The sequence below is a fragment of the Bos mutus genome, chromosome 7 (genome assembly GCF_027580195.1).
Source record: "Bos mutus isolate GX-2022 chromosome 7, NWIPB_WYAK_1.1, whole genome shotgun sequence".
Classification (NCBI taxonomy): Eukaryota; Metazoa; Chordata; class Mammalia; order Artiodactyla; family Bovidae; genus Bos; species Bos mutus.
Window position 1 is genome coordinate 37,982,648 of NC_091623.1, and position 27,326 is coordinate 38,009,973.

The 27,326-nt window shown below is 42.8% G+C and overlaps 1 protein-coding gene across 2 annotated transcripts in view; it reads right to left on the bottom strand.

The window, feature by feature from the left end:
- The window catches only part of EFNA5 (ephrin A5), a 290,778-nt gene extending 263,868 nt beyond the window's left edge, over positions 1–26,910 (bottom strand). Inside the window, exon 1 of one of the 2 annotated variants that reach the window (XM_070373200.1) lies at positions 24,964–26,910. In XM_070373200.1, the coding sequence (XP_070229301.1) occupies positions 24,964–25,088 (125 nt within the window). In that variant the 5' untranslated portion in view covers positions 25,089–26,910. The remainder of the gene's footprint in view (positions 1–24,963) is intronic. The other variant, XM_070373199.1, reaches the window with a different exon arrangement.
- Between the last annotated feature and the right edge of the window lie 416 nt (positions 26,911–27,326).

The window sequence follows — 27,326 nt, forward strand, 5'->3', positions numbered from 1 at the left end:
AATACCTTAATTACCTAGACAGTACCTAACACACAGTAGATGCTCAGAAGTTAAAAATGAATTTCCTCAACAATTTTTTTTAAACTGTGATTTACTTTTAAAGATAGAAAAAAAGTCAGATTATATAACATCATGACTTGCAAATGTTTTCAACTGTTCCGGTGTGAGTTAAATTCATCCAGAAAAAAAAAAAAAAACTATAAAATTCTACTAAGTGACAAGCTTCAAACAAGGGAACAGAAAAATAAGTAAATCTTGCTTTATAGAAGTTGAAGCATTTTCTCAGCCACTTTTAATTTACATAAACATCAAATTGTTCACCTGTACTTTATCCAGAGATGACTAAATTAAATTTATACTACCAGTCATGATATTTTAGTCCCCCTACAAGGAACACACTATTCATATGTTAAACATCATTACCAAATTTATTTCTATCAAATCTCTGTGTGTATATCACCCTGTTTTTGGTGCCATCTTAAACAATCTGCCCACAATATACTGGATCAAGTTTTACAGTTAGTCTAGTTCTGTCATTAAATTTATCCTAAAATACCAGAGCAAATACATGTTTTTGTCTGACTCTTACTTCAAAAGGATTTGAGGACAGGGAAATGTTATTTTTACTTTGCTCATATCTTGCGGACATCGCATAGACTTAAAGTCGTCAAGTCTGTACAGAGAGCAAATATTTAAAGTGCTTGGCATTTTTAAGATGCAGTTTTTGATTTGAAGATTGTTATATTTAAAAAAGAGAGAGAGAGCCAAAAACGCACTTTTAAACGTCCATCCTAAGCCATAACCAAAGGAGCCATCTAGCTACTTCTGTTTTCTCCAGGTAAATATGGAAGATTCAGTTACATAAAGAAAGGCAAACTCACTTGCCCGCACATTCCCTGTGGCCCGAAGCCTGTCACCTGCTCTGCTCTGCTCTCATCAATCCATCTCTTCAAATACCTAAGAGGCTGAGGCCAAACAGTGTGGCTGAGAAAAACAATGAGTAAGGATCTGTTTACATTCCCACTGTGAAGAGTAATCATGGGGTGGCTGTGACTGATAATTATCAAGTTCAATACCTGTTAACACGTGGCTCCTTCTCCATGAAATGAAAGATGAGCAGAATCTAAGTAGGTGCTATGCGCTTAATGGCATTATCATATTCACATTAAACCTTCCACAAAGCACCTACTGTGTGCCACCACTACACCAACCACAGTAAACACAAAGATTAAACCGGATATGACTGACGCCAGGGCGAGCACAGTGAACCTGGTGTAATTAATGTCTTCAGTGAGGTCAGCCAGTTACTACCGGGGCACACGGAAGGGAAGGCGGAGGTGCTACTTAAATGCGGGGGTCCTGTCACAAATCCACTTGCGTTCCTGGGTCTCCCCATCAACGAGGAGACAGGAATAGTTACACTTACTCCTGTTGTGTGTCATTTCTGAAAGACATAGCTGTGAAAACTATGAGAAGGTTAAAAAGACCGCTTCTGAAGACACAGAGTATTTTCACGGGAGTATAGAGGTGGGTCTGGGGCCCTGTTTCTACCGTGGTGCTGCCACTGAATGCAGTTCTTAAGATGGAATAGGCTTGATTCCACAGAAAGGGGAAAAAATCTTATTGAAAAATCTGTATCGTGTAGGATTTTTTATTGTGTAAAGTATACGCATTCGAGATCAGTTCCCCAGGTTCCTCCAGACATAGTGATTTTAGTATGGGATCAGGAATTTTGAATATTATCATCAATGCATGGTAGATTGCTAATGAGCTGGTTTAAGTAAAATATCATATAAATGATACCTATGCCCTACAATACAAATTTGTGACTTTTTTAAAAAAACTAACATCTATGTCATGATGTCACTTTGATAACAATATAAAACAAAAGGCAAATGACACAATTGGTGGAATAATTTGCAGATAAAATGAAGTTTATGTGTGGATTTAAATAAAATTATTTGTTGTGCATATTAACTAATATCATTGTATTTCTATCTTATGCAATTCTGGAAACTTATGAGCCACTCAAACCACTCAGTCTAAATATACAGCTACTATATCTACACTTTCTTCAGCCTCTCACAATTTCATCGTGGGTACAGGTGTCTATAAGAGATTAATAATTACTCACTATTCGTAAAAATCATAGTTTAAAATCATAGTTTCATAATCAGCATTGTTATTATAATAAACTATTATTTTAAGAAGGTCTTTTAAACAACATAGCCATATTGTTAGCTAGAAATAAAAATCAGCAAAATAAACTTACTTTAATTCTCATTCTGATAACCAACAATGAAAGGTTACAAAATTACAAGCTAAAGGGGGAAAAAGAAACAGATTCTAAAAGTTAAACTTGGATTTTTAGTCAGACTGCTTTTATTAGATAGCAAGGAAATGAACAATGTTAAGTTCATGTCCACCAAATCACTAAATGCAGAAACACACGGGCAAATACACACCCGCTGTGGGTGACCAACCTCCTTGAAAGAACAAGGCCTGACCTTTATGAGGCCCACCTTCGTGCTCCGTGATTGTGACCGGTCCCCTGAAAACCCACCCTGCCCCAGGAAGTGGGCTGAAGCCTGTCCAGTCTACCCATGGGACTGATGAGGAATGATCTGACTAGACACTACTAACAAAATAGGCCCTGAAGTTTCATCTGGCCCACCCAAGAGATGAGACGATGTCTCCTCTGCAGGCAGGTCTGTCTAATACAAGGCAGGCTTAAAACAGGTGTGTTGGGTCATAATTACTCCTTACAGTTTATATACCTGTCTATACATTTACCATCATCTTGATGCAAATACATAACTCACTTAAAATTTTAGCTGATTTTCTGGCTGAATCATTATCCCTTGTAGAGTGAACTGGCATCTTGGAATTTATTTTAAAGCTCCAGAGGGTCTTGTCCACTTCAGTTTTTGCTGATTACTAAAGTAATGTTTGAGATATTCTTTTCATTTTATAAAGTCTGCCATGACATTATTTATATTTCACTAATAATGTAAAAATAAGTATGCAAAATTAGATGTGATATAGCAAAAAACAGCTCAGAAGACTATGGAGTCAAAAAAACCCGTAGAGTCATATTTATATAACTTATGATACAGATTTAAATACACAATCATATGCTCTGTTCCGATATTTACACATTTATCCAATTTTCTAAAGTCTCCCCTCTTCTACTTCATATCTCCTCCCAATGGGTAGCAAAAGAAAACAAACACTTCAGTAAATCAACTTGTGATTTAGATCTTACAGATGTAACCTAAAGAATATATATTTGTTAACTCCAGGCACTTCTATTTCTTTTGAAACACTTCTTAAAAACTCTTGTATTTTTTAGAACCAAACTAAATTCAGAATTTAATGTGATACATTTCTGCCAAAGTCTCCCTGTGTTAAATCTCAGGATTGGATTCATTAACTTGGATGAAGGTGGCTTGACTTGTTTTGGTATAAAACATGTACCCAAAGCTCTGAAATTGTATATTATTCTTCTTACCAATTAACTATAATTTCAGGATAGCTTTCCAGATAAATCCTTCAAATCATGTTTAGAAGTAACACAGAAAAAACAATTTTTAAGTTTGAAAGTTAAAAAAAAATAATCTGTGTGTTTTCTTCAAAAGTTTAGACGTGTTGTAGACACATATGTGTTACCTCCTCTGCACTGACAAGCTAAAAGGGTGGGGGGAATACAGGATCCATTTTAACCAAGGAAGTTAAAGAGATGGAAGGATTCATGAAGTTGACAATGACCTCCCAGAGGACAACAATCCTCTGGTTTCACAAATGAGGGAACTGGACTCGCCCAAGGTTAAGTGACTTGCCCAAGGTCAAAGTCAAGTAGTGTCAAAGCACTGACTCGTTCGGATCTTCCAAGTCAGATGCTCTAGCACAGGCGACCACCTCTTGTGGTCAAGATGAAAACGAGTCCTGGGGCATTTGGTGATCTGCTTAAGGCCAAACACGGGGTTGGGAGGAAATAAAAGTGGCATCCACGTCACCAGGCCTTATTTCTTTTTTCAAACGTTTCATCTTTCAAACTGACAAAATCAGAAAGGAGAATCTCCACTCAATTAATACATGAGTTCAGTTAGATCACCAAAACATTTGGCAACAGGCAGGCAAGAAAATGAAATGAAGACAGGAACTGTGGGCAGACCATTCATCTCATAGGCTAATACTCATGTGAGTAATTCTCCAAATTAATAATGATAATAACCAGATTTCACAGAGGGGATACTTTGCAGCAGGTATTTTAAATGCATTTACTTTCCTCTTAATCATCACAAATTATACATACTTTCTATTTTACACATATGAAACTGAGGGTTAAAGAATCAGCATTTGAACCCAGATCACCCTGACTCCAAAGACAGTCAATGCTATCTCCTTAATACATCTCTGTCCCAGTGTAAGATTTTTTTTTTTTTTGGTACATAATAATGAAAATAGAGAAAGTCCCGCAAAAGTGTTTATTAGTAGCTAGCATTTACGAATCACATACTCTGTGCCAGGCATTGTTCTAATGTAACATGTCATTTAATAATCACAATAAGACTTAACAGATAAATAGCTTTATTCTTCTCATTTACAGTTGAGGTAGGTAAACCAGGGAAAGGTTAAGCAACTTGTCCAGGCCCACAGCACCTGCTAAATTGAGAAGCTGAGAATTATACCCAGGAAGTGCCTCAGATTTTTAGCCATCCCAGGCCAGTTCTTGTATGTAGTGTTTCTGTACATAAACCACAATCCCTGACGTCAAGAGTCTTATCATCCAGGGAACAGAACACAAACAAAGATGTAGATAGTATACACAAACTCAGGATTATCTGTGTATCAATGTCATTCATATACACTGAAGTAGAAGAAGGGCTAAGAACTTCCACTGCAGAGCCACAAAGGTTCTGCCTGGTGATGAATCACCCCATGTTTCCAGGCACATATTTCAGCTGACAGACCTGGGTTAGCCTGCAAAGCAGATGTCCACTATGGATAAGGTGCGAAAACTCTTTCTTCCTTCCCATGCTGTCTCTCCAGAGAGTAGTGAGGAACCTGAGCCACCCACATCCTATCGGGGGACTTTTGTCTTTGAAACTAATCAGGAATAATTTACTGGCTGTTAAGCTATCGGACAAAAAACTCCCATGATGAAAGGAAGTAAGAAAAGGGGAGAGATGGGAGTGTGGAGTGGGGTTTGGGACACAGAGTCAATTCAAGCATTCATAGGCTGTTCTCGATACCATTAAAAACACACGCTTCTTGATCAGAACGTATTGAATGTGAAGGAGGCGGAAGCTGTATTTTTTTTTTTTATTTTAAGTGAATTCATAGTTATTATGTAAACCAAAGCTGACCAAAAGTACAGGAATTTAGATGAAATATAGGTGAACTTTTCCCAACAATATGATTGTTAAACTCCAGCTTTTATTCTAAGGAGTTCTACAAATGTTCCTGAAATTCTTTTGAAAATATTATTATATTTAGCCAGGCCTCAGGAGTCAAGCTTACCCAAACACATAGAGGAACAGCTAGCTGGCATGTGAATTCCCTACTAGTCCCAGTATTCTTCGTATACAACACACACAGACTCACAATTAGCGCCAAAGAATGAGTCCATGAAACATTTAACCTCCAGGGGTACTAATTATCTGCTGTAGGTAACCAGTTGCAGTTTGCAACCTTTCAGTCCATTAAACGCTCAACAAGGGGGAATATAGGTGTGCAATTTTAACCCTCCTTTCGTATCAGCATACAGTCTCTATGTTCTTATCCCCTTTGCCTCCTGGAACCTTCTATCTCAAGGTCACCTTTCGATACTTCACTGAGTTCTCTTAGATGGAGTGTCACTCCACACAGCCCAGCTAAGAAGCAGTTAAGGGCCACCTAACTGGCTAAGGTCAAAGTATATAAAGCTCAGTTTTCTCATCTGTAAAACAGGGTCATTTTAATGCCTTCTTCTTAGAAGGTGTTGTCCAGATTAAATACTTGATAATGACTGAGGAGTCCGTAAAGCACCATGCTTGGTATACAGTAAGGGCTTGATAAACGGGAGCCATGGGAGAAATACCTCCATCTCCAGAGGGGCACGGGGCCCCTTCTGTGCCTGAAAAGGCAGGGGTGAATCATCCCGCACTCCTCTAAGTAATCACCCAGGCTGTATTTGGGGTTTTGAAAAGGGACTCATACAGCCAGCCCAGGGAGCCTCTGCACAGCCTCTCTGGAGCAGAAGAGGGGGTGCCCTAGCTGCCAATCTCTCCTAAATGCAGCCTGATGTTTGAATGATGGCATCTGCTTTTTTTTTTTTACATATTAGTTTTCTGCTAATGATCTTTGCAAATAATGGGTTTTTTTTGGGGGGGGGCTAAAAATTAAGTTTGAAAACAACTGCTCAATCTAGAAATCAGAGAAGTAATTTATGTGTGATAGAGCACCATGCGGTGCCATCTGGAAATACTAAAACTGCCCCGGTTTTTACCTTCCTACCACCTAACCACTTATGAACCAGACCTAATTCGAGACCTTCAAAATTTTCCAGTACCAGTTATATTTGCAAGTCAATTAAACAGCAGCTGAGATACACAATGGTGCAGAACAATGATAACGCATATGAGCACTCAGCTAGCTCACCCATTATAAAGAATAATCCATCATAATGACCCTCCCCTCAATATGAGAAGCTTCTCGGTGACACCCCACAACATGGCTAATCCACTGCAGCCCAAGCTTCCAATCTTGCACCGGATCCCATTGACTCAGAATGAACTACTTTCTGTATGGCCCCCAAATCCACCTCCAAAGCTACCACCAGCAAGTCTTCACTCCTCTTGCTGTGACTCCCTCGAATGGTCTTCTCCTGCTTGTCTCCATCTCTATGAAGATCATATCCATCGTCCAAAGCCTACACTACTGTATTCCTCTTCCAGGAAGCAGTTCCTGATACCCTGAACAGATGCGCTTTCTCTCTGTTCATAGCATTCCAGGCTTTGTTGTGACATCATTTGTTAGTTGCTCCTTATTAGCCTGAGTGAAGCAGAACATTCTGATCACTGCCTTGACAATTAATGCATTTTCTAATTGTGTTGGTATGTGCCTGCATGTGGTCTTTAGCCCTGGTGTGTTCGCATCAAATGTCACAGAAAGACAGGCATTTAAGATGCAGGGACGTTTACAGTATCGGTCAAAGTGAAAGGCCGTCCAGACATGCAATTGGTTTCACTGTGTCTTTATTAAAAATCACTTAGCAGTCAGGACGCATGAGAATTTCATTTTAAGGATGTTTACTTTTCCAGTTAGTAAATGTACCAGGATGGTTTTTACTAAAACATAAGTCAGCCAGCTGTTTGTTTCGGTTCTTGAATTGAATGGTAAAAAAAAAAAAAAAATACAGTCAGTTTTCACTCAAAGTACTCCACTTTTGAAACAAGGGAATCTGTTCCACATTTCAACGATTTAATTTTCTTTCCAAAAAAAGTTGAAATGTTTCATGTAATAAGGACATCGCCTCTTCACTTCAGATGGCATATGGTTGTCCCTGGCCCGTCCGATACCTGGGGGAAGCTGAAGCACTTAGGAGACCCGAGAGAGTGTGAATCTGACATGACAGCTGAAGCTGCAAAGCCTGACAGAGGCATCCGGACAGGTACCCGAGAGGGAGGAGGATCAGCCTGGAATCCAGGTTTCCCGCCCCCTCTCGCTCCTCTCCAGCAAAAGGCTCCCTTTGCGGTGCCCGTGAGAACACAGCATCGCGGGACCGCCAGGACCCAGAGCTCCGCACCTTCGCGCTCCTCTGCGGGTCTCCGCGCGTCTGTGGAGCCGGCCTCGGTTCCTGCTGGCTGTAGAGGCCGCCGGCCTCTCCCCACACGGGCGCCTGTCCGAGTCCAGCTCCAGCCCTGGTGGTCGCCCCGCGGCCCTTCTCTCCTCCTAACACGCAGACCCGAGCCGGCTCTGGGTGCTGCCCAAACGGGACCACCGGCGGCTTTGAGCGGTCCAGCCAGCCCCGGACCCGGTCGGCATGGACCGCAGTTTGCAGCCGCTGTTTTGAAGCTCCTTCCAAGCAGAACCCAACACTGGGGAGTCCCCCGAGTTTTCTAGATTTTATTTTAACCAGCAGGAAGAGGGTTGTCGAGCTAGATTAAGTAGATTACTGTCCAAACCACTTTCTCAGAGAAAGGAAGGGAGGCCATTCAACCAAACAGGTTAGACTTTCGACCTGAATGAGCAGTGTCTACCAAGAAGAACCAACCATCTTCCGACACTGATGACTGCAGTCTTCACACTCCTCCTTGGGCAGTGGTGCAAATCCCCTTAGTGTGACCCCTTGCACGTCCTGCCAGCAGGGCCCTGATGGGATCAGGCACCCTGAGCTTGCCAAAGGTTGCCTTCTCTGACCACAAGGGCCCTAGGGGAGGTTCCTCCAAACTCCTTGGCTGACTCCCGAACTGGATGCCAGGTATACCACCAACTCAAGTGCGTCCTAAAAGGAAACTCGGATCACCAAACACCCAGAGTTCAGAGTTAGCTATGGTGAAGACTACTACGCATGTCTCCTGCTTGGCAGCATTCAGAAGGCAAATCTTTACCTTTGAAGAGAGGAACTGGGGAAAGAAAAGTCACAAACACTCTCTTCCCACCAATGACAGGCCCATACCAAGGGATGGCAGGCGGGATGGGGAAGGTGGTAGTTCTAATACTATACTGGGATCAGTGGAGGCTTTCCATAAGTTTACGTAGCCTTTTGTTGGTGTAAATATAGAGATACTCTTTTTATTAAAAAATAAAATGAACTAACTATAAATATTTTTATATTTGCCCAGTTGGTTTATTTTTTTTTCAAGGAGTCAACTGTCAGAAAACTAACCTGAAGTTACAGTTGGGAAGTTTTTACTAAAATGATTACAACCATAAAAAATTACCTCAGATTTCAGTTAGATATCTGAGGCAAGAAATTCATAGTTGTTGGCTATAACCAATTATGATGCTTATTATGCATTCAAATCAGTAAATAGACGTCATTGTTTGTGCTTAAAGACCTAACTATACATGCCATTCGCATTTTATAATATTTCTAAAAGGACAGTCAGATGATCTGAAAAGTTCAACAGGAGAGAAACTGAAGACAATTTGCAACTGTCCAAACGCTAAAATTCGAGTTTATGGCAACCTAATCATAAAAGGCAGTTCACCACTGTCTATATTTTAGACGTGTAAAATACATTGACATAATTTGGCATTTCACAGAGAGACTGAAGAGAATTCAAAATACTCCTCCTCAAAATATATGAGGTAGGAGGTTAGGTTATCAGGGTAGGCTTCTTCCATCATGTTTATTTAAATTCATCAAAGGCACTGAAATATGTTCAGCTCTAATCTTTACTACATAACTTACCATATTAATAAAAGCTAAATAATTTAAATGCAACTCAATCTAATCATTTCAACATCTTAAGGAATTACTGGATTGCTATACACTCAATTTGATCAATCAACATGCTCTCATGGAAAGAAAATACTGAGTCAGCCTAGCTGAAATGAAGCCTCTAGCTGCTATGTTTAAATTGATACATGAGTTGTAAGGAATTATTTTTCTTAATAATACAGAGTGTCAATAAAGTAAGTCATCAAAATTTAAACTTCCTGACTACTCTATCACCAAGAAAGGAAGCCTAGAACACGGGAGAGATTGGAACCATTAATCATTCATCAGGCACTGAGTCCAGGTAACCTAGAATTGCAAATTTTAAAACTCAAAATAAACTCATAGCAAGCTCATTCTCTTGACAAATCTTACCTTCCAATTTAGCAGGGCCAAAGAAACCCACTTCTGTATGACACAATTCAAACGTAAAATCAGACTGATACTCTGGTGAGCATAGCAATTCCAAACATTGAAACGCTGAACTCTGAAGGGAAATCAGTTATGCGGAGTCATCAGGGGTCTCTCAAATAATTTTGCTATTGCTAATATTCACGTCAGTTTTATTGCTACTGGCCAAGCGCTGCCCTTGGTTGTCAGGAAATCTCTGGGTTACAGTGATTTAAGGATCACTGAGAATTTCCCTTATGAATTACAGTGTGGGGAGGAGCTTAAGTGAGGTTTATATCATCAGGAGAAAAGTGTCACAAAATAATCATATACAATTGCTATTCTAAAACAAGTAACAGGAACACTTGCTATTCTCCTGACTAACTATAAACATATGAAGTAAAACCTGCTTTGAGTCACCACCAGACAATTCTAGGGGAAAGTGGCCCTTTGACAGTAATGTGTTAAAGAAACTCAGGTTTCAGTGCATTCCAATATGTGTGCCTTGACAAATTCTGTTTCCTTTCCCAGCTAGATGTTGTTATGATCTATTTATGCTCCTAACATCAATGTGTGTATAATTAGCATGCACTAAGTTTAAAAGCAGTCGATAACAGGAGATTTTTAAGCACAGAGGCGTCAAGAGGCTCAGCCCTGTTCTTCTGGCAGTAGCAGGCAGAAGAATCCAAGGATCCCAGAGACAACCACGCTGCCCGTGAGGAACAGTCCCAGACAGGAATTGATTTGTTTCAACAAGCTCCTCATTGGAAATACAAGCATTCTCCAAAAGGGTGTCAGTATTCATTAAATTCTCCTTTGAGATGGAGATACCTCATTATACCTGTGAAGTCCAAAGCAGAATATTAGGGTTTCAGACGTCAAAGAGGAAGCAATGAAGCAGAGATTAGCTGGGAGCACCAACTTTACAAAGGAGATTCAAAATTCCTTTCTGGAAGAAGGCCCCAGCCAACTGGCCTCTCCAGTGTCTACTCTTCACACTTTATTACTCTCAGAGAAATTACAAGATAAGCCTAAAATGTGAATTCCTTTAAGAGGAAATCTGATGTAAATGCATAACTAGTATCTAGCAGGGATGATACGTATTACAAAATAAGACGACTTGATTTTTTAAAAGGTCAAATCTTCCATGATGATTTGACAATAAATTATTTGCAAGAATATATTTCTATGCAACTTAAAAGAACATATGGAGTTACAGAGTTGCATCAATGCAAACGGAGGTACCCCCTCAATCTCTATTTGAATTTTTATAACCCTTTTTAAAGTCCTACTGTGTTTTCCTTCAAATTTTCACAGATCTGAGGCAGACAATTTTCTCATGCCCATTTATTTGTTAGGATGAAGAAACTGAGGTTCAAATTCATCACTATGAAAGGAATGGTGTATTTAGACTCAGGGCTGAAATTTAACTAGATCTGAAATGTAACTAAAATGTTAACAAAGACAATTAAAAATCTATCGGTTACAGGATTTTTAACATCTTCCTCTCTGAGCCGTGCCTAGTCAACATGTAAACCCACTTGAAGTTTTATACAAAACAGCTGCTATTATAAAATTCAAAACAAAAAGGTACATGAATTCAATGCTTTTACTTTATACCATCAAGGCAGTCTGTAAATGCACAAATATCGATGTGTAAAGAACTCGGTTACAACCTATTAATCTGAGAAGTCACTGTTAATAGTCCTGAGTTAAATAAAAACTGTTTGGTGAATGAGGACAAATCACCGTTAACAGCCATGAGTTAAATAAAAGCTATTCAATGTACTTATTTTCCTTTTTTTAAAAAATGGAGGGGCAAAACCATAATGAGGACTACTGAGCATCTTCTGCTTTATCTAAACATGGCAATGACCACAAAGCTTAGGTGTGTCAACTCCAGTTTGAACAAAGCCATTTCTTTAGGGATATGCAAATGACGTCATTAATCAATGAAGATATCCTACTTCTAAATTTAACAATCTTCTAAGCATACGTCTCTTTTAGGACACCCTTAAGTTCATACAAAGTCATGGAAGATTCTCAAACTTCTTTATCTGTGAGAATCATAAGACTGGGAACACTGAAGTGGATGTCACCTCAAAGTCATTGCCCCAGACGCTTATTTACACCCTAACGAGCATAAACATTAAGCTACAAAAAGTCAAGCAAAAGAGACACGTCTTGATTTACTATTCTAAATAATATTCATAGTTCTCACAAAAGTTACACAATAATTAAGCCCATTTTTGCCAAGGATTTAAAAATGAAAAGTTTTCCTTCTGCTTGATAATTAACTATAAAAAGGCATCAGCAAAATTTTTGTTAAAAAATGAAAGTATGCGTGAATTAAGAGTGCTCACCATCCTCCCCTTCTTTTGGCTTATTTTCATACAAATATAGCTGATCTAAAGACAGTTTCATCTTTCTTTTAATAATCGTTGCATAGAGGTGTATCAGTTGAATAAGTCTACTTATGCTTTCAAAGACTTTCAAGTTCACTTAGGAGAGTGGGAATATTGTATTCACACACCCAGAGAGGAAGTGACAATAAATAAGCAGGCAGGGTAATCTGAATTTAATTACTTTCACCCTTTATTCGTGAAAACAAGCATCACACAATTGTTTTGCAAAAGCAAATGATATACAGGCTATGAAAAAAATACAAACGTATTTATACCACTGAGACTCTACAGAAACAAAGATTTCCCACTAAGGACACTAAAATTATGGCATTTTAGAGCAGATAGGTATTTTCCCCAAATCTCCATAGAAGTGTAGGCTCCTAACGTCACCCACAAGAAACCCTGTCAGAGGAAGCACAAAAGTTGTTAGTCATCTTCTGGGCTGGATGTAAAGTGAACATTTGGGGTTCATTTAACCATATGGATTTCACTTAGAAAGTCTTAAAAATCTGTTTCTGAGGTGTAATTCTGGCATTGCCACAGAAAATATCTCTGGGGAGGGTTTGCAAATATATTGAGACATTTATGACAGGATCCTCAGATTTTTTGGACCAAGACAATTTTTTCCCTCCAGAGGATTTGTCTATAGAGAGCAAGACTTCCGTCCAAATCCCTGGCCGGTTACTTTTGTTAGCGGTGCATTTTAACGATGCATAAACCTCAATGTAAAATCTATTTTGTTTGTCCGAGACCTGGGGGTAAAGTCGCAAGACATAAAGACGACCACCGGGTCTGAAGACAAATAACTTGCACTCCTGCACACACTCCTGCTCACACTGAGCCCCTTGAGAAACTGCAGAACCACACAGGCAGCTCAGGGCGAGAACAACCAGGAGCCCTTGGTGAGGAACCAGAAGTGATCTCTCTCCCTGCTGATTTATCTAGAAGCTGGCTGCTCAAACTGTGCTTCCTGGGTCAGCAGAATCAGTATCAGAGAGTTCACTACAGATGCAGACAGGCCCCACCCCAGATCTACTGCATTAAATTCTGCATTTCAAGAAAATTCTCAGAGGACTTGTGGCACATCAGAGTATGAAAAGCAGTGATCTAGAAATTGGAAACTGACTGCTTCAGGATGGTATGGGTGCTGTTTCTGAATTGTTTACTGCACTGTCCCCAGCACCAAGAGCCACACCCGACCCATGGTGGACACTCAATAAATGTTTGCTGAATAAATCCAGAGGTGAAGATCACATATGTGACGAGAACAGTGTCTTCCTCTCTGCATTGTGATCATGTGTATACAGTTCTTAAATGTACACAAAATTGCAAGGTCCTTAAGGGCACAGATGTGGCCTCACCCACCTCTGAATCCACTGCGTGCCTTCCACTGTCTGCAGGTATCACTCAATGTTTTACCAATTGTAGCTTTTAGATATCCAATACAGAAATATATTACCACCGTTAGATATTGATCTTTATAATATTCCTTTAACGTGAAAACTTCGGAAAACTCAGTTTAAATCAACATATAATTCCTGCATTTACCCGTTTGGCTCTGGTTTTAAATACAGTAAGGAGAACTCACCCAAGAAATCAAAGTAGTAATGGAAAATATTATTTACGGTCAAGTCCTGATTCTATGTGGTACCACAGAACAGGAATGGCATGGATGATTGAAATTCAAAACTGATTCCAAACCTCAAGTTATTCAATAGCCACAAAGTCTCTTCTTACCAAATCTCACACCAGAACTCCTCTACATCTCAGAAATATCTTTTTTTTTTTAATTTTCTTTCCCAAATCCACCTACTGAAGAGTGAAATGGGCCAAAGCCATCAAAGGAGAAATACAGGAACAGAGAGATATACATAATAAACAAAGCGATCAGTCCTCAAACAACCAGATACCAACACCAAACTCCAGAGCTAAGAAATAACAATGTGTGAAAGAGATAGTTACCCAGTAAATAAAGGGCGCAGATGTATGGATAAAGGACCATCCCAAAATGACACTCAAGGAGACATTCAGAGCAATAAGTATTGCTGACTCTCCCAGGTCAGGTTTTCAAGAACAAATACTAAAGTGGGACCTGTGGCGGATTCATTTTGATATTTGGCAAAACTAATACAATTATGTAAAGTTTAAAAATAAAATAAAATTAATTAAAAAAAATAAATAAAATAAAGTGGGAGTCCTCTTCCCAATCAAGAATCGCTTTGTTTCTATTTAATTAACTGAATTAGACTGTCTTTATACTTTTTTTTTTTTTTTTTTTGCTTCAGGGATCCCAGAGTTTTAGGTTACGCCATCAGGTATGCGTGACCCCATGAGAGTATACTCACATGGAATACCCTGTATACATACACACCCACACTCCAGCACGTTGCTGGTGTCCCCAGAGTATAGCTGACAATGGTGACAGCAGAGTGTGTAATTAGTTTCATTGTTCCCCTGACAGCTATAGTTCCACACAAGACCCTCTTCTTTTTAGGTTGCAAATGCTATGGAAAAAATACACTAGTAACAGGCATTTAATTATGGGTCCGGCAACCATAGTTGGAACACAGGTAGAGGAGACTAGAAACTCTGAGACAGCAAACACATATATTTCCAGGGGAGGGGAGAATTTTGTTCTTCAATTACAGCAATGCTTAAAATATGGATGACAGGCATATGATTAAAAAAAGAAATTTTTAATGTTTCCCCCCGAGTCTCTATCGAGGATAAAGTATGTATACAATGCTACATCAATACTAAAACCAAGAATACTATTAAATCCATACTAAAATATTTATAAGAATAAAGACATTGCTTATTAATAAGCAAAATGCATAAAGAATAGCTTCCTGTCTTGATACTATCAGTGAACTACAACGATTCAGTTTCAATTTTGGTTTTCACATGGATGTAAAAAATGAACATTTGTGATATCAGCTCTCTGGGTGCTGTGTCCCCTGAGGCTTACTTGAGTTTGCTTTATCCAGCGTTTAAAACCAGGCGTCCCTTTCTTTGCTGTCATGGCAGACACCAGCTCCGTCACTGAGGTCCTTTCTCGCCTGATTAATTAGTAATTGGGAGACACATTTTGGCAGCTTTCACTTCCCTATTATTTTCTCTGGTTTGACACAAAACCCCGTCAGGAGCCCCACTAACTGAACTGTACCCCATTTAGTGCCGGGTCACTAGATTTTAATAAACAGAGCCCCTGCCAGAAAACTCCCGAAATAGGCATAAAAGTTTCCTGAAGCAGTAACAGTAAACAAATATATGAAGAAAATTCTGAATGCCACAGTATCTGAAAGGTTAATGGTCTGTCTGAACCCAGGGGTTACGGGCAAGATTGCAAAGCAGAAGCTACAAGAAAAGGCCTGCAACAAAATCACTGCTTTCACCTGTCTCAGAAAAAAAAAGAAAAACATATTAGCTAAATAAAGCAGACACACACTTGGTGCGGCGGAACCATACATCTGAGCCTCCTCCATTATCCCAACCCGATGAATAAATTTCTTGGGAGGAAAAGACTGATGGGGACTATGGGGCCACAGGTCCCTTCTGGAAGTCACAGAAGTGCTGTCTAAGCCACACAAAGAAACGTGGTTCATCAAAGGGAAGGTGAGGAAGTTAAAACTGAAGCTAGCAGGCTTAGATTTGGGAGAGCTGCAAATAGCTACAGAATCCCCTTCAGGTTCTCCATCACAAGTGTCAGTCACTTCAAAAGGGGGCTGCTGCGGCGGCGGGATGCTCGCTGGGGACACTTGTGAGCCAGGGCAGCGGTCGTGCTGTGTGGGTCAGAGGTCACCACGTCCACATGCCGACATCTGCCTGTATTCTCTGGCCCCGAAACAACAGCAGGGGAACCAGGCTCATTTGCCCCCACTTTGTTTAACCTAATTGTTGAACACAAAAGATGACTTCCCCATATCTAGACTTATTTTTCCTTTCCTCCCTAATCCCCATTTGACTCCATAAAATGAAATACTATTAAAGAAAACCTCACCAAAAGGTCAAATCCCCTATCTATTATTAAAGTTGGGGGAATGTGACAAAGCCATATTTTCCACTGGCACCTGTGAACCACAAAACTTCACATCACGCCCACCACCATCAACATCTAGACCACGATCAGCACTACAATTATCCCACCAAAATAAGCCACGACCACCTCAAAACCACAAAACAGCATTTTGGACAGGAGAAGATGCTTCCATTTACTCTTACAACATGTGCTTTCATAGTTCAGAGGCAAGAGCTAATTGTTAATTACAGTTTCTACATGCATAAATAAATCACTACTGAAACCAGAATGGACATTCTGACACCTTAGAGGCAGGAAGGGAAAACAAAAGTAATTCGCTAGTTCATTTCAAACAAAAAGGTCACTTTGAACAACTTGGTTATTGTAGCCTTCTCCATCAGCCACAGAACAACAGATGATGGATAGTGGAGGAAGGGTTTTGGTAACAGAAGCTGTTAACTACCACCTGGACTGTAACGAGAAGTCCATGAGATGAACGTCTTATCCCAAAACATGTACTTTATGCATCGCCTTCACACTGCCCCTGCAACCAACAAAAATCCTACTTCTAATGAACTAAAACCATCTGTGACATCAGCAGTACTCAATCTGTGCCCAGTTTAATCAGACTGACTGAGGCAGGGTACTTTGAAATTATTCTTAAGAATTTCTGTTTTTATTGCAGTGCACAGGAATAAGGTTCCCAGACATCATCAAACAGATGCAGTAGCAAGAAGCGTAATATAAATTTTTGGTAAAGTTTACTAGGCCACATGTTCCTCCAAATGCATCCAGAAATTTAAAACATGGTGGAAAATACAACAGTCTCAGGGCACTCACATTATTTTTAATAACAAATATGAATTTACTTCCAAAATAACTGTCTGTAATAACCCACAGGAACGGTTTAGTCATGAGACTGTGAAAGCCTATGGTGCAGGGAGCGGAAAGGCTCTGGTTTTGTATAACACTTCTTAAAGCACCCCAAATGCTTCTTTTTGGAGGTACCTATGTTTTTATCAGTACCACATACTAGAAAAAGATTCTATGGACTGCTGAGCAATTTGGGGAAAAAATATATATCAACCAACAAATTTAAGAGACTACTTAGTACAGTGAGAAAAAGAACATCAGGGTGGGGGGGGGCAGTGATAATAGGAGACATTAATATATGACTGAGAAATTGTAAGTTTCAAGAGAAAAATACGTATGTAAATATGGTACAGCCCAATACTTAACATGAAACTATAATATGCCTGGGTTTAAAACATATCATTACTAAGTTAAAATATCCATTTTTGACAACTAAATTCGAGAAGATAGCATTTTCAGTGCGCTCACAGGTAAGACAGAGCTTTCAAGGGGGATCCCTGCTCAAAATGACTATAAAGTGGTTTAGCCCTTTCCTATCGTCCATATTCATTTCCGGACCATTTTCATGAAAGAAATAAAGTCGGTCTTAAAACAAGATGGCTGCTTCTGGGGGAAAGAAAAGAAACGCTGATTTAACTGAAAGCCAAAAACCTAGCTTTTTCTAAATCGAGAAACAAGAACTTCGATATATGTTTTTTCTCATCTCCAAGCATATATTCATGCACTTCCACATGGAAACTTACGGATTAGGCTGGGCAGTGACTGAAAAGTATTAATAGCAAAGCCATTTTTTTAAAAAAAAGGTCTGCTCTTAGTGTGCTAATAACCTGAAGGTCCAATGCACATACACAGAGCTACGACAAAACCCAAATTCCCGCCCGTCCTTCACACCAGAACCGCGATCCCCAGTTCTGAGAATCAGGTCACTTGACAAGTAGTAACAGGAATAATATCGGTCTCTTACATCTTTTACAGAACTCCATCAGAAAATGCTCAGTGATACCCTGTCACAAACAAATCAGCTGAATTTGGCTTTTTCAAGTTAATACCCTAGGAACTAAGCTGTGAGATAACCTATGGGAACGGCACTTTGATGACCTTCCCTGAAGCAAATGGCAGATTAATTCTATGACATATATGTAAAAGCTGAAAACATTTCCCCTCCATTTTGAAATAATTTAAAATAGATTTTTTTTTCGAAAAAAATCACTCAAAACTATTTTTATTTCTCACTTGAGGGGAAAATAAGGCCTGACAGTAACATTTTCTTCAACCTGTCAACTGTCAATTGCACGAAGGATGTTTCTCGAGATGACAAAGGTTTATTTTTCCTTATTGAAAATGATAGAATTCCACCTGAATGAAAGCTGAGCTAACCTACACTGTGGCACACTACGGTCTCTCAGCAACTGGCTAACTCAAGGAGAAGTTTTCACTGTCTTAAAATAATGGTTTTATTGAAATTTGTGACTCCCTGCTTGAATACTATATTCAAAAACCTCAAAGTCAAGTTTCCATCTACATGGATTTCAGATTAGAAAATAGTTTAGGGATTTCAGTAGTTCGCAATAAATCCCTCAGAGTACAATCAGGAGTATAGATTATCAAGAATAGTAAAATATAAGGAACTTTTTTATTTATGCTAAAAACTAGGCATAATAGTTGTAATACAAAAAACCCCACAGCATTGCTTCCTAATTCTAAACGGAGTGCTTCTGTGCCTTTGTGCTGCCTGGTTTGTAACTGACAACTCTGAAAACATGAATGTAGGCAAATTTCAGGGGAAACCGATCTCCTGGTAGTGAGTAATATTCCATTCAGAAACACTGGAAGTTCAAATTAATCACAGGAAACTTTTCTACCAAACAGCTCGGGGTCTAGGCTGAGAAGCAGAAGAAAATATAAATTTAATAATATAAATCAGGCCCTTAAAAGAGACAGCAATTTATTGATGTTTCGCTGTCTAAGACCACCATCATAAGACAAATTACTAAAGCGAATATTAATATCTCATTTCTCATACTCCTCTTTGAGGTTTTACACCTAAATATGAAGGTGTTATCCGTCACAAATGATCAGAAGGCAATTTTTTCTCGGTTTGGAAGACTAGTCCCTGACTGAGCACCCTGGTAGGAGGCCAGGCCTTCCTCACTGTACTTATGACACACACGTTTCCTTTTCAACATCCTAATCAGACCTGCCACTTTAACAGTCTGCATACTGTTTCTGAAAAGAAAATGGATTATATGGCCTCAGTGAACATAAGACTGATTCATTATCTAAAATAAAATATCACAGCTTTTTAAGTTCTCATTACTGCCTGAAGTTATTCAAAACCAACACACACAAAGAAAATGAAGAGGGCTAAGGCGCATCTTAAAAAAAAAATTATTAATCAAATTATTTATATTGGACAAAAAAAAAAACATTAAACAATGAACCAAATGCTCACAGGAAATTGTCTTCTTAACATCTTCATATGTTTTGTTCATTTTCCATTTCAATGTTTTCTCTTTCTCAAAGGTACACTCTTTGGGCATATACTTCTAAGCTTGCAAAGGCCAGGACTCCTGAAGGACTAATTGTATTCATTCATTTTCTTGGCCCAGCATGAAGCTGGTAGCTTGCTTGGTTCATAGCAACAGGGGAGAAAAAAGGAGACGCTCATCTTTATCTGTCCCATCCTACAGGAAATCAGGCCACTGGACAGAAGGCATCTCACAAGATTAAATGGCAAGAAATTCACAAGGTTAATTTGCCCCCAGATAACTAAATGTTCCCTCCAAATGCGATCCTCAGCCTTCAAATGGGGAGACCTCTACAACTCTTGATTATCAGCCAGAACACACATGGCGACGAGATGCTCCTTTGGTGAGCCAATGGCTTAGCTAACACCACTGAAATCAACTAACAGGGAGTAACGACTGACTGAAGGCTCTCTCTCATTCTTTTCATCATGAAGAGTTTATTGACCTCGGTCTCACGCTGGAAATGCCAAACTAGACTGTACATCAAGTGTGCCTCAAACAGCTCTGATGCTCCAGTCTCTTAAGGAAAAGACAGTTGACTGTTTCTGATGGCTTACTACGAATACAGAACACAATGCATAAAATCAGTGGAACCTAAAACATCCCCATGGCTTGTTTTGCTTTCAAAATTCTCTGGAACACTGGCCCAAAATAAGCAGCACACTTTTCTTCGACAAAATTCTAGATAAAGAAAGGGTAAGAGGAGGGGAAAGTCACTTCACGTTTCCTACAAACGGATAAGGGTGAAAATACAGGATATAAATTTCCATCACACAGGCTTTATTTTTAAAGCAGATGGTTATAAAACTCTGATATAAACACCAAAATAACAAAGTTACCCCACTGTATCTAATAAAATGTTACACTGAGGTTAGGAGTTAATAAAGTTAAAAGACTCTTAAGTAATGTCTTTTACTTCAAGAACTTTTGTTTCTAATATATGAAATACTATTTAAAAGATTTAAAATTCTAAAACTAGAGTTCTTAAGGTTGGTGATAGGGTCTTTCAAAACCAAGATCAACTTTCCATATTCCCTGAAAACAGATTCTTAGATTTAGACCATACTGACATTTGTTTGTCAGTGAAAAAGGCACAGTGTTGGTATAACGGTATATATATATGACACTGACAGCTTGGACTTTTTAAAATGAAACAAGTGAATTCTGAAAGAGAAAATAATATGCAAGGGCTATGATTAGGGGAAAATGTTACTACATCTCTCAGCTTAGTCACATACATACTGCCTGAAAGATTCTGAAGTGTTGATCTAGAATTCCTATCACTTTCACAACTCAAGATTACATGTTAGCAAAACTAAATGGTGTCAATTACCTGCTACTCTAACATGAAATGTTTAATTTACAAGTCCAAAGAAAACATACCATTAGGTTGAAATTTATAAAATCCCAGATGAACTATAGAGATATCTTTTCCCATAAGAGAATAACATTTTAAATTGGTGATTCTCAAACCTTAACAGAAGCAAAGAACTAAGTGAAGAGAATCAGTACTTTTGAAGTATGGTTATATTTCACATTGTATTATTTTACCATTCCATCCATTAATGCAAACCAGTAGAAGATAGGTTTAATTATCCCAGCATCATTTTGGTAAATGGGCAAATGAATCCAAGAATTTTTCAGTAGACACAGTTTGAATATTTTCTTTGAAAGAATCAAACTGTTTATAGCATGTTTCAGATTAAGAGGCATATTCTTAGTACTAAGCCATCTCTACGGTTATTAGCGTAGCTACTAAGGGAGAATATAAAGAAAGTTCTATAGCTGAAAATCTTTTTTAAAAGTTACTTAAAAGTATTTTACATTATTAAATTAAGGACAAATAGCTATATTCTCCTTGACTTGGTTCTTAATTACTCAAACTCTAACAGGCCAGTTCAGAATAGAGCATAACATTGAATGGATCTTAATATCACTCTCACTATTTAGGTGAAACTCATATAACTCTTCAAATGTTTAAAATATAAAAGATGCACTTACAAAAATCTTATCATATATTTCTGCCCAGATTGATAGGTCCCAGTCACTATTTTTGAGATCTGTAGCGAGTCAACACATAGAATCAGTGTTGCCCACCACCCAATAAACACTGGAAATTTAAGAAGTTATTAGCATTTAAAAAGTGAACCTTTATTTCTCAGAAGTGAATACCTGGGAAGACCAAGTCTAAGAGTAAAACTATCCGACAGCAAATAAATTGTCCTTTTTTTTTTTTTCTCTGTGAACTTAGATCTATGGATCTACTTCTGTTATCAAAGTTCTCAATAGTGAAACCCAACACAGCACATAAACTATGACTGCACAAGTTACATATAAGATATTTAAACCTTGTGATCAAGATATAATACTTAACTTTAATTTCATTCTAAACTTACTTTCAAACTGAAGTCCATAGGTATAAGCTAAAATACTTCATTTACTTCATTTTGCCATAATATCCACTTGTTACCATCTTAATGCGCCCACTTAACTTTTCTTCCAGGAGAAAAATCTCTTAAGTCTGTTTAAGTTGCAATTAAAGTTCTCTACTTTTTTCCACAAGACTGAAGTCTTCTGATAATATTATTCATTTAGCAAAATCTTAAAAGACATGATTCATGTAAAATCAAAAGGCATGGCTAGCTTACTTTACATAAAAACAATAGATAAAAAGAAAATGTAAAACAAAAAATTTAAATTAGTAGACCTCTTCAAATTTTCTAATCTATTTTTTCACTATCTTTTGTGATAAGCTGTTTGTTTCTAAATTACTTAGTTTGCATTTGGCTCCTTTTAAATTACATCCAAGCTGACTTTTCTTAATTCATCAAAAAAGCACCAACATTTCTAAGATAAATCTGCCTACCGGTACCTAGCTTTAAAATATTACTTTTTAAAAGTTTTACTGCAGTAACACATAAAGAGAAACACAGTCACAAATCTCTAAGAATACTAAAATTAAAGTTGAATCTCTTGGGTGGGAGTACATCATTCTTCCTTTTAAACATTATCAAATTGATAATGATGAAATAAACAGTATTTCCACAAGCTTCAAATTAGAACACTGACTCGGAGAATACTCTTGGTATTTTAAAATTCTACAGATTAACTTTGGGCAGCTTCAAAGACACCATGGCATCCTGAACAAGAGAGTTTTCCGCAGGCAGGGCAGATCTATTAAAAAACATGACCTGTGACAAAAATCAATGTGCTAATCTCAAACCAAACAACAGTATCAAAAGCATAAAACAGAGATAACCTAAGATAAAATGTCCTCAAACTAACTCAGACTAGCTTGACAGGTTATGAAGGAGGGGTAGACTGGGGACGTTGCTGATGCTTCCAGGACGAGTGGAACTCCCAAGTATTCCAATAAATGAATACCATGAGAAAAAAAAAGATTACCCTGTGAAGTTTGGGGTGGGGAAAAGAAAAGACAAGCAAGAGCAAAATGTCCCAAATTCAACGAACCAATTTCACTGCTATTTTATTTAATAAGGCACTAAAGTTTAAAATATAAATTCCTCTCTTTCGAATATGCTGTCTAATAAAGCCCAAAGGGGAATAAAACCAACCAACATAATGAGACTTGCTTTTAACACCATCACAACTGGAAAGCTCGCCCTATTTGTCTTGTCAGCTTTAATAAAAGGCATCTCCTCTGGCAGGATGGTTCTCTTGTCTTTTTTCCTAATAGTGGTAAGTGGCATGTCAGAGAAGAAATGAGTTTCCCATCCCATCACCCTCTCCAGGAGATGTGTTTTTTTACAGCCAAACTTTGAGGGATGTCTGCACTTGGGCCAGGCGCTGCTATCCGGTCTGGGGCTACCTGGGTGTGACTGTCTTTCCTGGGACAGCAGGGGTGTGTGTGTGGGAGGGGGGTACTCTCTCCCCGTTTTTCAGCCGGTGGACCGCTAGTAGGGAGATCTCCCTGTCTGCAGCGGAGAGGACCTTCCTCCAGGCGGGGGAAGCCCTCCGGTGCCAAAGTAACAAAGGCCGGCGGAGAGGGCCACGGGGAGCGAGGAAAAACTAAGGCGCCGGCCAGCGCCTCTCCCCACGCGCGCAGCGACCGCGAACTCTTTCCTTGGCCTCCCAACTTCCACTCCAGCCCAGGGGAAGGGGGGGAAAAAAAAAAAGCTGGGGTTTTCGGTATAAGCGAGGCTGTTTCCCTCCTCCAAGGAGGGCGCGGAGACCAGCCCACCGCTGGAAGCCGGCCTCGGTCCCGGAGACGCAGAGCAAAGTGGGCCCAGCGGGGCCGACTGCTGCCCGGGCGAAAGGAGAGCTGCGACCTGCCCTGGACCCGGAGGGGGCCTCCCGGCCCTGCGGACAAGCCCCCCCGCGCCCCACGTCCCGGGGCTGTGAGCCAGGAGCGTCCGCTTGCGGCCGGTGGCCGGCGCGAGCGCTCGGGCGGCCCGGGGCGCGAGTCTCCGGCTTCCCCGCGTCCCCGGCGGGCTCGGGCGGCGCCGGAGAACCGGCTCCAGGTGACCGCCCGCGTGCCTCCGGCGGCGCCGCCAGCCTCCGGACCCAGGGCTCCCACCTCCGGGGGCAGGCAACTCGGGCAGCTAGCTCGGCCAGCCTGCCGTGACCCGGCCTTCCATCCAACTTTCTGGCCCCCTGCGCCCACCCGGAGGCGCAGGAGGAGGGAGCGTCCTCCCCACCTCCAAGAGCGCCAGGACCATACGGACTGGGGGGGGGCCGCCTGCTCTCCTCGCAATTAAAAGAGTAAAATAAAAACCTCCAGCTTCCGCCTCCCGGGCCCCCTCCCTGCCCCCAGCCAGTGCGCCTTCCGAGCGCATCGGGGGAAAAGGGAAGGAAAAATTCACACACACACACACACACACACTTTGGGGATCTTTGGCGGGTTCTCCCCCGCAATCCCTGCGCAGCCAGGCTCCAGGAGGGAGCCCCTGGCGGCGCTGCGCCCAAGGCTCTCCGCGCCCAAGCCCCGCGCCTGGATCCGGATGCCGGCCAGTCGGCCCGGGTGCAAGAGCGAAGTCTCCACTCCCGGGCTCCCGCCTTTTCCCAGCGTTTCCCCCGCGCTGCGCAGAAGCCGCCAGTCCGGGCGGCCCCGGGGACGCCCAGGGGGCACCCAGGCTCCCCCGCCGCACCCCAACAAAGAGGGGGCCCACGAGAGGCGCGCTTCCCGCGAGCGCCTCCCAAGCAACCCGCGCCCGAGCCCACTCAGACTCAGCGCGCGCGCCGCGGCCGGCTAGGGCGCGCGGATCCCCGGCGGGCGCCGCCGCTCCGTCCGCAGGGCCCCCGAGGCCCGGGGAGCCCCGGTTCTCCGACCCACAGCCCCTACCCCACCCCCCGCCGCCCTACCTGGGGTTGCTGCTGTTCCAGTAGACGGCGTAGCGGTCGGCAACGGCCTTGGAGCCTGGGTCCTGGCTGAACACGCACATCCACAGCGCGAGAAACAGCGGCGTCAACATCTCCACGTGCAGCATCACGCCTGGCCAGCGGCGCAGCCCCCGACGCGCCACTCCGGGGAGAGAGCCGGGATCCGGACGCAGGGAGTGCGGGGGAGCGCGAGCGAGCGGGGGCCAGATAAATATGAATAAATACAAACGCAGAGGGGCGAGAGGCGCGCAGCGAGCTGAGAGCGGGGGGGAGACAAGCGAGAAGAAAAGAAGGCGACGGAGTAGAGGGGCGATCAAGGCAAACTCGCAGCCCCGCTGGAGGGATCGGGAGGAAAAAAGGGAAGCGCAAGATGGAGAGAAGCGTGCGTGTGTGTGTGCGGTGGCGGCGGCGGCGGGGGCGGGGGAAGGGGTGCCAAGCTGGGTCTCGGGCGGCGGCGGCGGGCCGGTCACCCGGGCAGAGGGCGGTGCGCGCCCGGCCGGGCGGCGGCACGCTGCGCAGTCACCGCGAGGGGCGCGCCGCGGCCGCGGGGAGACATACACCGGCCCGCCGGGCCCGGCTCAGCGGCGGCGGCGCGGGCTGCGCACGGCTCCGCCGCCGCCCGGGGCCCTGGGCACCGCGCCCCGCTTCGCTCCAAGTTACTTTGGCAGCCTTTGGGGGGGCGGGGGGCGGCAATTGCAGGAGGGGAGCTCCGTGCGGATTGCGCGGGGGCGGAGGGGGGGCTTCGCGCGTTTGGTCCCAGGCAGTCGGAGGACCCCCCGTTTCCCCCGCCTCCTCGGTGCTTTCGAGCCGGGTGAGCCCTGGAAATCTCGGAGGAGTCCCAGGCGCGGTGGGCGCGGGGCGGTACGCCGAGAAGGGCGGGATCTGGAGTCACGGAGCGGCCAGCCCCGCCGGCGTCCTGGAGCTGGGGGAGCGGCCGCGGAGCTCTGGAGGAGACGTTTTGCTTCGCAAACCTCCAAGAAAAGTTTGGCTCCCCCGTGTCTTCGGGCGGGTCCCCCACCCCTCCTCCGGCGGAGTCCGTCTGCGGCGGCGGTGGGAGGCGACACCCGGCCGCGGGCTGAGTCCCGGGGACCCTTCGCGCGTGCCTTCTTCGGCCGGGAGCGGGTGCACCGGGGCGCGCGGAGAGCAGAGGTTACGCACCAGCCAGCCGGGCGGAGCTGGGATGCCGAGACCCGCGGGGCTATGCCAACCCAGCTGTGAGGCTCGGGGGCGGGAGGGCAAACGACCCCTCGCAGATGAACCCCTCCAACTCCCGAACGGGCCGATGTCAAGTCTCCGATCGCCTTCCGGGAGCCAGACCGAGCCCCCCAGCTGCGGGGCCGAGAGCGCTGGGGGGAGCTCTCAGAAGTGTCCCTGCGACTCCGACCGGTTCCACCCCAAGCCCGGCAACTTGTAGAGATGCATCAATCAGTTGGAAACGCCAAAGGAGGAGGGGAAAAAAAAAAAGAAAGAAAAGAGAGAGAGAGAGCGCACGAGCGCGTGGCACCTCCCCGATGACTACATCAGAAAAACCTTCCAGTTCCTCCAGCAGCGGCTCCTCTTTCCCTCCTCAGGCGCAGCAGCAGCGAGGGTGTGAAAACCACCAAGAGAATCCCCAGACCTTCTCCAGGCGGGAAAATAAACTTGAGTGCAGCAGCGGCAGCACGAGCAGCCCGGGAGGGATTGCAACGACTGGCGAGGAGTGGGAAGGGGTAAAAGTCAGTTTTGCAAAAGAGAGAAAGGGGAGGAAAAAGAGAGAGAGAGAAAATGCTTTATGGGAAAAAAAAAAAAAATCTCCTCGGGCACGCCCCCTCGTTAATGACCTGCGTGTAAAGCCGACAGCCGCCGCCGCCGCCGCCGCCGCCGCCGCGCGGGAGCTCGGGGCCGCGCGCGTGGACGTGGACGGGTGCGCGGGGGCCGCGGCGCGGAGCCCGGCCCGACAGGGGGAGGCGCCTGCAGCCTGCGCCGTCGCCGCCCGGGTCATGTGGGCTGATTTTTTTTTTTTTTTCTTCGCCCCCCGCCCTCCACCCCCACCCCTTGCAGTTTACTTGGGAAGGGGTGGGGAGCGGCTGGAGCAGCCAGTCTGGCCCCGGCCTGCTGTTTGCTTACCGATCGGGGTTTTGGTTTTTTTTTTCCCTCTATCCAACCCGATTGGTCTGCTCCACGAGAAAAGAGGCGTTTTCCTAATCTCCTCCCTTCCCCACGCCTCCTAACCCCCACTCCCTCCCCATCCCGGGCCCCACCTTCTAGAAACCTGACTAATTGAATTACTGGGAGTGCTCGGGCGCCCTCTCCTTCGCGCGAACCCAGCTGTGCTGCGCGTAACCCTTTGGATGCTGACATTTTTT